General features: G+C 37.9%; 1 protein-coding gene and 1 long non-coding RNA gene across 4 annotated transcripts; one reads left to right on the top strand and one right to left on the bottom strand.

Annotated features, from left to right (window-relative positions):
- Nucleotides 1–128: 128 nt before the first annotated feature.
- On the top strand, nt 129–7,742 carry LOC105389913. 3 transcript variants are annotated; one of them, XM_048633577.1, is made up of 8 exons: nt 129–248; nt 988–1,130; nt 1,460–1,641; nt 1,854–1,957; nt 2,584–2,735; nt 3,199–3,273; nt 3,608–3,723; nt 4,104–7,742. In XM_048633577.1, exons 2-8 carry the CDS (start codon nt 998–1,000, stop codon nt 5,289–5,291), a joined length of 1,950 nt encoding a protein of 649 aa, XP_048489534.1. In that variant the 5' UTR covers nt 129–248; nt 988–997; the 3' UTR covers nt 5,292–7,742. The 3 variants fall into 3 exon arrangements, with proteins under 3 accessions (XP_048489534.1, XP_048489517.1, XP_048489523.1); XM_048633560.1 differs by having other exon boundaries at nt 1,445–1,641; XM_048633566.1 differs by lacking the exon at nt 129–248 and adding an exon at nt 289–645 and having other exon boundaries at nt 1,445–1,641.
- Nucleotides 7,743–10,039: 2,297 nt separating this feature from the next.
- LOC125488617 lies at nt 10,040–10,983 on the bottom strand. Its single transcript, XR_007266347.1, has 2 exons — nt 10,825–10,983; nt 10,040–10,521 (listed from the first exon to the last, which is right to left on the bottom strand). It is a non-coding gene; the product is annotated as an uncharacterized LOC125488617 (long non-coding RNA).
- Nucleotides 10,984–11,571: the final 588 nt, after the last annotated feature.

Here is an 11,571-nt window from a genome sequence, read left to right as displayed (position 1 = left end):
ATAAAAAAAAATCTAAATGAATGTCACAAATAAAACAACTTTTACTCAAGACAGAACTTTATTATTCCATGTGTATATCAATATTTCCTAAAATACATTATAATAACCGGTAAGAAACATATAGTACCGATTTAGTGCGATTCCCATCACTAGTAAATACAATATGGCTGCCGAAACGTTTGACAACCGCACAATTTCGTAGAAATAGAAATAAATAACTTCGAAATTTGCATTTAGAGCTAATTTAGGTGAGTACGATAGAATATTAATGTTTTTAACAACACAATCCTTGTAAATATACATCACAATTCAATAGTTTAACGTTTTTCTATGATGTAAAACACTTGGAAAAACCAGATTTTACATACGTCGTCTTTTGACCGGTGAAGATCGTTAACCCTTGCTCAATGTTTATAGATAAATGGAAATTAAAGGAATGGTCAAATTAATTGATAACATAACATGTAGGAAATCAAATTGAGCAAGTCGCAAATTCACCGTGACGAAAAATAATCGCGTGGTATCATCATCTACCCATCACTATGACAGGAACCTATCATTTCCGTAGTGATTTTTACTTATTTTACGTGTAATTACTGTGTTTGGTCATCAATATTCGATATCTTCAGTTGCATTTAATAATAGGTACGACACGCATTCAATTCGCCGTACAGAAAATTATTGATAGGTGAATAAACTTGTTGTGTTTGTGCGTCAACTGTTTACTTGTAAACTATTGACTCTTTCAAGGGTAATTATTACTATGTAACAAAGAAAACTATATGCATTACAAGAGGTGTTTTATTGCCTTATTTACTAGTAAATGCTAGCTTACTAAAACTCATCATTGTCAGTCTTAACTTTTCCAACCATCATAGAAGCATAGAACAATTATTAAAATTGCAATATTTTATCGAATGCTAAACAAATTTCATGGAATCAAGTATAATTAATTAATTAACAAAGCCATTAACATTATCTCCGCAGTATACCCAGCATGTCTTCATCGGGGCGCGGGCGGGGCTACACGGGTCGCCACCACATGCGGCCGGAGCCTCGGCCCGGAGACACCGACGTGGACGAGCTGGAGGCCGCCCGGACGCTTGCCGAGCTCAGCCCAAGATCTCCTGGTAATTACGCTCCCTAAGGCTCTTTTCCACCAGAGATGTGCTATGCTATGTTGCTATGGAAGCATTTCACATCCACATAATGGTGGAATAAGGCACCCTTATGCTATCATCTGTACAATAAAATAAAAGGCACCTTCATTAAGTTATACTTTCTGATCCTGTCAGCTGTCATGTGTGGTCATGAAGACTTTTTGTTTATGGTCTTTGGAACTGAAATGCACTAATAATTATAGTCACCATCATGCTCATATCAATTCATTATCATGACATTTCATCAGCATGCCAAGCGTCACCTCATCAACCATTTATTCTAGGTATTCTTACTTCAGATGCCAAGTGCGAGCCCAAACCTGACAATGATAGACCCAAGAGAGCAGAACACAAAACACCGGAGAAGGAAGATAGACCTAAAGACATGGAGATAAAGTATGGTGTCCTACAACCAGAGGATGAGAAGATTTTGAAAGAACTGTTGAATGTGGATGAACAGTTCACGCCTTTATTGGTGCTTGTAAGTTGTATTTTAAATTAATTAACAAACTAACAAAGCCTAGACCCACTCAAGTGTTTGTCACTGAAATGGTAATAAGAAGAATAAACTTGCTTGTAGCTTTTCCCTTTACTGGAGGCATTTTTTGGTAGCTATTTACACTACAGGGCATCCCAAGGCATGTCTGATAGCCCTTTCACATTTATAATATAGTTCCTTTTTATATTTTTCAGCTAGAGCAATTTTCACCCGGAGAGGATGGCATACAATTTAACAGAAAATTGAGACATTTTGAGACTACAGTCACTAATATGTGCCCAGATGAGCCTAGACTATTGTAAGTTATTCATGCCTATATTTTTACTAGTTCTCAGTATAGCTTGTAGTGGATTCTGTAATTTCTTTAAACAAAATTAAAGCTTTGTGGCCAAGTAAAAATAAGTTCAAATAAAATTAATTGGAGTGACTGTGCTCGCGAGTGTATTTAGTCTGTGGCCTAATTACCATCGGTCCTCTTCACACACAATACGACGTGATGCTCGAGGAGTTTCTTTCGCTATTTCTACTCCTTAGTGACTGAGCCTTTGTGAAATGGTGGTGGATTAATATTATGACTCATCATCATCAGCCTATAGCAGTCCACAGCTGGACGTAGGCCTCTCCCAAAGCACTGGATGCGATCTTTAGCTTTCCGCATCCAATTATAACCAGCCACCATTCACAAGTCGTCACCCCATCTAGCTGGAGGGCGTCCCACACTACGTTTGCCTAGTCGCGGCCTCCACTCCAGAACACGTTTACCCCATCGGTCATCGGTTATTCGACAGATGTGACCGGTTCATGTGACCAGCCCACTGCCACTTAAGCTTACTAACTCGGTGAGCTATGTCGGTGACTTTAGTTCTCTGTTGGATTACTTCGACTATAATATTTTACATCGAATAAAATGATATTCTATTCTAGACAAGCATTCGCCACGTTCCGCGCAGCCGCCCTCCTCAGCTCGAGCTCGGCGCGCAAGCTAGCGGCTGTTGGGGCCTCCTTCACCCGGCAACAGAGGCAGCAGTTGCTCCGGAGTGCACTGTTGAATGTCGTAATGCAGGGGACTTTTGCTAGTAAGTACTCGTGATAAGATATTTGATCGAGAATAATTACCAAATCAGATAAGGCAAGATAGCCAGCAGTTGTTGATCAATGTCGTCATACACGGGACTTTTGCTAGCAAGTTCTAGAGGTTAGGGGTTATAACTGAATAAGGTCATTGGGGAATATGGATTAGAATTGAATGGTGCAGATGAGTTGTTGGAGCCTCCTACACCCGGCAGCAGAGACAGCTGTTGCTGCGGAGTGCACTTACTTACCTACTTGTACTTTCGCTAGTAAGTAATCAGTCATAATGGTATCGTTAATAACTAATAATGGATGATTCATTGAGATAAGAAAATAAGTAGAAGTATTTAAGTGTGATTTTTTCACATCCATTCTTAGGCGTACAATTGCGTAGGCAACACCTTTTATTGTTCAAAAGGCAAAGTTTAGAAGCTTTTTTATTTGAATGATATTTATTTCTGTTTACAGAGCTGGATGTCTTAGAACGCGCGAACCCACAGTTCCTGATCAACGCAGCCAACCTGATGGGAGACTACTTTGCAGGTTAGTAGATCACACTGGATATTAGTGGCTATTTTTCAGAAATTAAAAAAAAATGGTAATTAAAAGTATCAAAATATAATGACAATAACAAAAAAACAAGTAAACAAAGATAAATAATCGAAAATACCTCGTTGGATCTCGTTTTTATAGGAGACTTGCGAACTAAGGTTCAGCTAAGAACTCATATACCTAACCTTGACGCTTGGTATTCGAACAATCACATTATTATTATAGTACACAATATACATAGAAAAGTTTTCCACAGACACACATTCAACACACACACCAATACAAAGAAAAAATAAATACTTATATATTTTAATTGCCATTGCAGAAGCGCGTCTATGCAACGGCAATAAGGTGCACATTCTGGCGGCGCCGCTGCTGCAGTACATGAAGGCTTTGCTCGTCTGCAACGACATCAGAGCACACAGGAGTCTCGCCACACAGGTCGGTAACTGAATCCACTTATACAGGGTGTTGCAAAATGGGTATACTAAGCCAAAACCTACGTGTGCAGCATGTTGTCCCATGATTGGACTATCTGAGCTTTAGCACCTGGTTAAGGGTGCTAACATAGAGAATCGGGTTCCCTGTATTTACTCAAGTTACCGGTAGGTAGATACTAGGGATATATAGGGAACCCGATTCTCTATGTAAGCACCCTCAGGTCTGTGGTCTAGCGGGCCGGAGGCCGTCCCACGCTACGTTTGCCTCTTCGTGGTCTCCAACCAAGAACTCAATGTACCCTCAGTATCTTTCAATTAGAAACAGTGCTCGAAAAACCGAATCAGAACTTATAATGTAAACAAAATTGTTTTCCATTTCAGCTAATGCAGAACGGAAGAGAACTTTTATCAGTGCTAGCGCAAGAACTGGACGACCTCTCCATATCCATCAGAATAAGACTGTTGACGACCCCCCCTTTCAGCATCATCTGGCTTTTGCTCTCTGCCGATTTGTGCCTGAACAAATTCCTGCCACTACCCAACACATTGCAACAGTTCTACGCTTCTCACCTGGACTTAAGCCAAGAGGATAACAACCCCAACTATAGTGAGGTGAGCTACGGGTCATGGAAGAAATCTCCGGAGAAAGAGGATAACAAGTCACTGTCCGAAGGATCAGAGATGAGTCTAGCGGAGAAGGTAAGTCAGAATATATCTCAATTGAACCTTAGTCACGAAGAAGACTTGATGAAACCAAAGTTGAGACCGATTTTGGGGGCGGGGGCCGGTTTGCTAAGGCAGGAGCAGCAAACCCAAGGCTTCGGTTGCAGCCAGGATAACTTTGAAACGTGGACCCCGAAGAGTTTGAGCAAACGGTACGACTTGAACTCGTGGAGACAAGGAGAGGAAGAGAAGAAAGACGAGACTCCAGAACCACCCGTGTTCAACCCAACGGTGCTGCCACCAAACTTGACATCCGCACCAAATTTTCCAACGGTCCCCGACTACCCTCCACCGAACATCAACCGCTTTAACAATTACCCCGCTGAGAATTTCCCCAACTATCTTCAGCAAGGCGACGGAGCGTATATCCAGAGTCAATACCAGGAGAGACCGAACCCAAGCTACACCCCCGAGTTCCAGCCACCACAGACCTTCGTTCAAAACGTTGAAAGACAGAACTCTCTACCCGACCGCGTTAATAACGAGATTCAGAAGACCACACCAAACGCTAGAAGACCGGTGGAGAACTGGAGGAAAGAAAAGAGTGATTTGGGAGCTGATGACGCCAACAGAAACCGACAGAAGAACTGGACGCGCCAGTCCAGAGACAATGTAGACGAGGCGGAAACGGAAAGCCAAGATGGCGGCGGGGACGGGAACTTCCGGATTTCAAGAGCGAATTCCCGGGAAATCCGACCGGGAAACCGACAGAATAGAAGAAATAGCTCCAGCACAGAGAACCTCGGGACCTCGGCGGACAAGGCTAGGAGGCATGTGTCGGATGTGCCCAGAAGCAACAAATACTGGGACCACGACGACAGATGTGACATAGACTATACTAGTTAGTGTTTTAAAAAGAGATTTTTCAAAATGGCGGCCTTTAGTGCGCGTGTGAAAGTTTAGTTTTTGAGTTTGACACAAAAAGTGGTGATTTTGATGTTGTTTTGTGATAGTTTGCGAACAGATGTGTTTGCATTTTGAAAATGAATTGATGGTAGCGATGAAAATAGGTTTTTTTTTCGGAAGGTTTTTAAATGTAAGTCCCCTTAACTTGGGGTTAAGTAATGGAATTTGGAAAAAAGTTGGTGTTCTTTTTTCGTTAAGTGAAATAAATTAAGTATTTGAATGTCTGACTTCTCAGTTAGGTATGATTGTAAATTTTCTTGTAAAAGGTTAATACTTTCGGACTTTAATATAAAATGTATGATGTAAAATTTGAAATTATTCGTAAATGCCTTATACATAATAGAATATATTTCGGAATTCTTATGAATGTGTAAAAATACCTGTGCTACAATTTGTATAAGTTTTTTTTTGTAAGAGCCCTTAAATTACAAAATAATATATGAAGTTCAAATTCCTCTAAAAATGCAATAATATGCGTTGATTACATCCACCGATTGTAATAGAATAACTTTAGGACATAATTTACAATTAAAATGTTATTTTATCTTATAAATTTAATGTTAAGACCAAAATTCTTTATAAGAACAGAGAGATAGCATAGTAAAATAAGAAGACAGTTCAGACTTTTCCAAAATAGCACTACAATTTAACCAATTTTAATGTAACTTATGTCCTAAATGTTAAGATTCCATGTTGCTCAAATAGTTTTTTTAGACATGACATTTCAAGCAGTAAGTAGGTTACATAAGGAAAGCGTCCACCTATCGCACCAAACGGATTTTAATAAATGTATGGAGAAACGGCGTCAATCCCGATGAAATGGACGCACTTGTGTGAATTTCTATACAAAGAATACTGAATGCCATGCGTCCGTTGTGTACGATGCCGAAAGGTAGACGCTTACCTTTCAAATACTGTTTAGTGCCAGTTTGATATTTCATGAGTACATTATAGGAAAAAAAATATGGCGATTAAATTTTTAGGTAAAGTTTCTAGCGCTGGGCAGATAATTTAGTAAAAATGTTTGAAGATTCTATTTGTATGTTAGAAAAAATCTTTTTTACTTACGCCTTTCTTACTTGTTAGTGTAAGATAGCCACATCTTCCCATTTTAGTCCGATTAGATATCTAGATTTTCTAGTGTTTTAGCTGAAGACACTCGAGATTCTAATTTGAAGCTTAAAATTTGAGACATAAAGTTCAAAATCATAATGCGATTATAGCCACCATATTTTGTTAGCCTCACAAGATTTGGTGGTGTGTAGTGAAAATAGAACCTTATCTCTCTGGTTTTAACATTCAAATTAGTACAAATACTAGTTCCATGATAATGTAATAGTTAATAAACGATTATCGGAGGCGACGCTAGAATGTAACACTAACGTATAAGATAAATTTGCCTAGTTTAGACTCTATTGGAGAACAAATAAGGTGCATTTTGTAAAGTGAGAAATTAATCGGTAAATTTTGTGCTTAGTGCGTTTAGGTTCATTGTGATGGGAAGAGACATTGCGATCAACTTTAGAAAAGGGTAGAATTTTATCAGTAAACTACCAATGAACGACTAAATACAGCCTGAGTAACTAAGTCGGCCAACTGTTAGCCTACTACTGAGAGTGCAATCTAAGGGTGCTTACATAGAGAATCGGGTTCCCTGTATCTACCTGTACCGGTAACCTGATTATGCGAAAGCGCTCATGACATTAAAAAATCCGGGAAATGCTCCGTGAGTAAGCGCTTTCGCATAATCAGGTTACCGGTACAGGTAGATACAGGGAACCCGATTCTCTATGTAAGCACCCTAAGTCGGCAACCTGTTCGCCTACTGAGAATGCAATCCCAAGTGGGGAAGGCTAATGATTTAAGTTGCCTGGGCTTTTCTCATCCAGCCGCCTGTCTAACATCCATTGGGCCGTAGGGCGTCCCACGCTTAGATCGCATACTATCTGAAGACTCGTGATGTTTCGACCCAGGCACTAAAGAAGTGAGGAAGCGTTTATAAATTTAGTCCTCAAATTGGATTGCGCCATAATGTCCGTGATTTTTAATACCCTTATAAATTGAGTCAAAATGTTACCTTGGTACTTATCATAAAGCTTAGGGTGAGGTCCCATTGGTGAGTTGCGTCGCGTCGCTCCAAAGAAACTGCCATTAAAAAGCATGGCAGCGACGACGCAACTCACCATTGGGGCCTTGCCCTTACATATATTATGTACAGTGCCCCAAAGTTATCTGTTCCGGTGAGAGCTTATGTAAATGTTTAATATTTCTCTATTCTATAAGTTTTTATGTTAGCCCTTAGTGGTAATTCGCCTTTGCGGTTTTAATAAACCTATCTAATCTATATGAATATATAGTTCGTTAGTAAATAATGAGATATGGATCAATTGAGTTCCCTCCATGGAAGTAATAATACAACAGGAATGCGCACTGCACCAAAAAAACGAGCCGACAGAGATAGTCAGCACGGAGCCCTCCATCTCTTTCTATTTTTGGTGACCATAATTTTAGGTAATTCATGAGACATCACTTCTAATCTATCATGTCGCAAAAATAAAATAAAAAAATAAATAAAATGTCGCGAATAGGTGTCGATGGTCTCAAAGTCACCTATTATTCGAATAATTCGATTGCAATGTAGGTACGAATGTATTTTGGTGATATGACAATTGAGTAAACAAATGGGGTGAAGGTAAAATTTGTATAGATGTGTTGTTGCAGCGCAAACTGCAATGTAATATTGATATGTTTTTTTCTATATCAATTAGATATTCCCAAGATTTGAACTAGCAACAACAATCTGTCTTTTTACCAAATTGTACTAAGATGGACTGGTTTTAATTAGAGAGTTAGGATTGACGTAAATAATAAGATGAGCGAAATCAAACAACACACATTTTTATAATAAGTATAATATAATGTATTTATTGGATGTTTTTTATTGACACGTTACTATTCTATTCTATTTTCTATGGGGTAAGTAGGTACCTTATTAAATTAAATCTGTCCTTCAATACGCTCCGCAAGGTATAGTTTCAACCAAAGAGAATAAAAATGTTCAATATCACTTCTGTCAATCTAAAGTGTACCAAAAAAATCAACAGCTCATAACTCTTTACCAGCCTTATAAGATAACAGCCACAATAATACCTAATGATACTTAGGTATAAAATAAAACAAAAAGATGAATGAAACAGGTCCTAATTAATGGAAAGTGATTCAAAAGTACGAATGAATGGTCACCCTAACCATAACATCTCTCACAACAGTATAAACGTCATCCGTCATCTTGACAACTTCGGTTTTGTCGTAAAGTATTTAGAAAAACTACCAATATTTTTTATGAAATTATTATTCATACAAATACCAAATATTTCATTAAAATAACATCTTTATAATGGTTTGTTATAAATTTGTTCTTGAAAATGATATGATATACAGTAGTCTATGAGTTAATTCAATATTTTTTTTGCATAGCTCTCTTCGTACAAAATCTACTAAAGTTTACACAAGTAAATCCTGGCAATTGTTAGAAAGAGAGGAAGGGCTCTGTGGTAACCCTCTCTATCGGCTCGCGGCCTCTTTCACTTCAAATATAAATCTTAAGGTGAATTCGTTAGGTCTATTTTTGTTTGCATCATTTTGGTGAGTGCGCATTCCTGTTGTAGTATTACTTCCATGGTTCCCTCTCACCGGAACAGATAAGTTTGTCACACTGTAGTTTCTACTCTTTGTAACAGTTAGAAAGTCAATATGATACACGAATTCCCAAAATTCCTTATGGCGCAAACTACTATTCAAATTACCTGAACTAAAGTAGATTTTATAAGGATTTGCTAGATGCATATGCGTATGCAAGTTTTTTGTAGAATATTTTCTAATGTTCTAGCATAATCTTTCAGTTTGAAAATAACCAGACATGTTTTTTTTCGTCCAGGCGATGATATGTAACGATTTCATTGAAAATTATGTACCTATTCTCGAATAAATTGAAATTTAATTTCTCAACATTATCTTTTATTCCTATTTTAACTGTACAATCGTTTGTTTTATTACCTATAGCTGTACCCGTGAGCTTCGCTTCGCCTTAAAAAGTTTCAAGAAAGAGCTATACAGCTAAGAAAGAATCTGAACTGGGAGCTGGAGGGTGATTCGTGTCACAAAAAACAACTTCGTTTTCATCTCGTTTTCAGATTTTTACGAATGAGCTATGAAATTGCGATTCACATGGCACTAAAAACAAGCTACATAGTAAGATCGTTTCGAGATCGCAAAATGAATGAACGGAATGGAGAATGACGCGATTCATGTCATTTTTGTTGAACTTTTTGATATCGCTTATCTGTCATATTTTGACGTTTTAGCGATTTTAAACTTTCGAAGAAAAGGGTGAAATTGTTAGATCGTTTTCAGAAAATACTGCTAAAAGTGAAATTGACCTTGTACGCATCTCTCCAAGATCTTCAAGCCATTTTTCAGCCGGACAGCCGTCCCTACGAGATACGTTTCCATCTTTACCGAATTCGTAATTTTCCTTTATAGTAAGCTTGTATTAGTGATATTTATTTGATTGGTTGGTGTGGGTTTTGGCCTGAGGCCCTCGCAGAATGAGGAAGAATATTTTAACCGAAAGCATACACATTCCCTCAGTGTGCAAATTGTAAGTTAATGAATTAAACACATTGTAATGCATGTATATTTTATTTATTGATAGAACTAATGAATTCTATGAATTATCACAAATACTAAAAAAATATAGGTAGTAATTAGGTCCCTTTACCACTTAATAAAGCTACAGATAATGGCAATCAAAGATTAAAGTCTTATTATTTTTCTCATATTCTCTCCTATAGGTTGGCTGGTACAAAATGCTTTTAGCCTTTTGTATAAGTAATTATTAATACTTATATATACAATATTTTGTTAACAATTATTAAACTATTATTGTATATAGGAACTTAGGTAATCAGTAATCACAGGTGCTCCTCTGTTTGAATTGACGCATGAAGAAGAGGAAGAAGAGAGGCGTGAGGCCATTGAAGGCCAGGCGAATGCGCAGGGACGGGATCCTCCCGCGCAGCAGCCGCAGCAGCGCCGCGCTGACCGCGCGCTCCACGCCGGTCGCGGAGCCAGAGCTTCACTGGTCGCGCAACTGCGTCGCCGCTAAAATCTGTGGATTTTCAATTTATAGTTAAAACATATACCTACAAAAATATTTTGTACTTATTCCGATATAAATTATGTATACGTATTATTTTACTTTAAGTCTGGTCTTGATTGTTCCTTTCCTTAGCCTAGAAAAGACAAAATGAAAAGTTCAGTATGATATTGTTCTAAAAAATTACAGACAGATACTAAACAAAACTACGCTGTAACATAAATATTCAACACCAGTTTTCCTAAGACATTATTGGGGTAACAATGAAGTTAAATTCTATTCTATTATTTAGCCAAACATTTAGGAATAACCTACCTTTTTCCATATGAGGAACCCCTCCTCAAGAAGCCTCTCATTGACTGCAGCCTGTCTGTTCATTACTTCAGCTAATCAGCTATCATTGTGAGGGCTGAAGCCGTGGCCCTCTCACAACGCAGTTGCTCCTTCTGCTACTCAAGCACATCGGCTGCTGCTTCTAGTGCTTCTTCTGCGGCTTGTGTTTCTAAAACAATTCAAAACAGAAATTGGGTACATCGTAAATTACAATACCTTCTTGACTACAACCGGTAACATTTATATTTCAAAAAAAATACGTTAATACATTGATACTTACATGTCTCAGTCGTATTTCTCTAAGTTAAACTTCCTTTCTTCTTATTTTCCAAAAAAACTACGTTGACACGAAAATGAGCAAAGAAAATCAATGTTTTTATGGAGAAAACATGGCGGCTGTCAAAAGTGCCACAGGTTATGAATGTCTTCAACGTTGAATTAAAAAGCCGTTTCTTGATACTTGCTATCGACACTAATTCCAACAAAATATATTGTAGGAACAAAATTATTTAAAACAATTAGTGGTAGTATTTATTATTTTTGCATGGCAATTAAAAAATTATAGTTTCATTCATTTCACTCAAGCCATCCAAATACGAACTAGCGATATGAAAACGAGATCAAAGTATGTGTGCTATGAATCGCGTTTTTGAACATTGCGGATTTCATCTCGTAACTCGTTCGTATCGCTTTACAAATATTTCGGTTGAGATATGAATCGCGCCCCTG

This window comes from Plutella xylostella, chromosome 2, assembly GCF_932276165.1.
Source record: "Plutella xylostella chromosome 2, ilPluXylo3.1, whole genome shotgun sequence".
Taxonomy (NCBI): Eukaryota; Metazoa; Arthropoda; class Insecta; order Lepidoptera; family Plutellidae; genus Plutella; species Plutella xylostella.
This window is presented reverse-complemented; position numbering and strand designations above follow the sequence as displayed.

What these genes read in the sequence shown, in the direction of transcription:
- LOC105389913 (XM_048633560.1), top strand. Translation starts at nt 998, where the DNA reads ATGTCTTCATCGGGGCGCGGGCGGGGCTACACGGGTCGCCACCACATG. An exon ending in CCAGATGAGCCTAGACTATT is followed by an intron (nt 1,958 to 2,583) that starts GTAAGTTATTCA and finishes ATTCTATTCTAG; the next exon opens with ACAAGCATTCGCCACGTTCC. An exon ending in ACAGGAGTCTCGCCACACAG is followed by an intron (nt 3,724 to 4,103) that starts GTCGGTAACTGA and finishes TTTCCATTTCAG; the next exon opens with CTAATGCAGAACGGAAGAGA.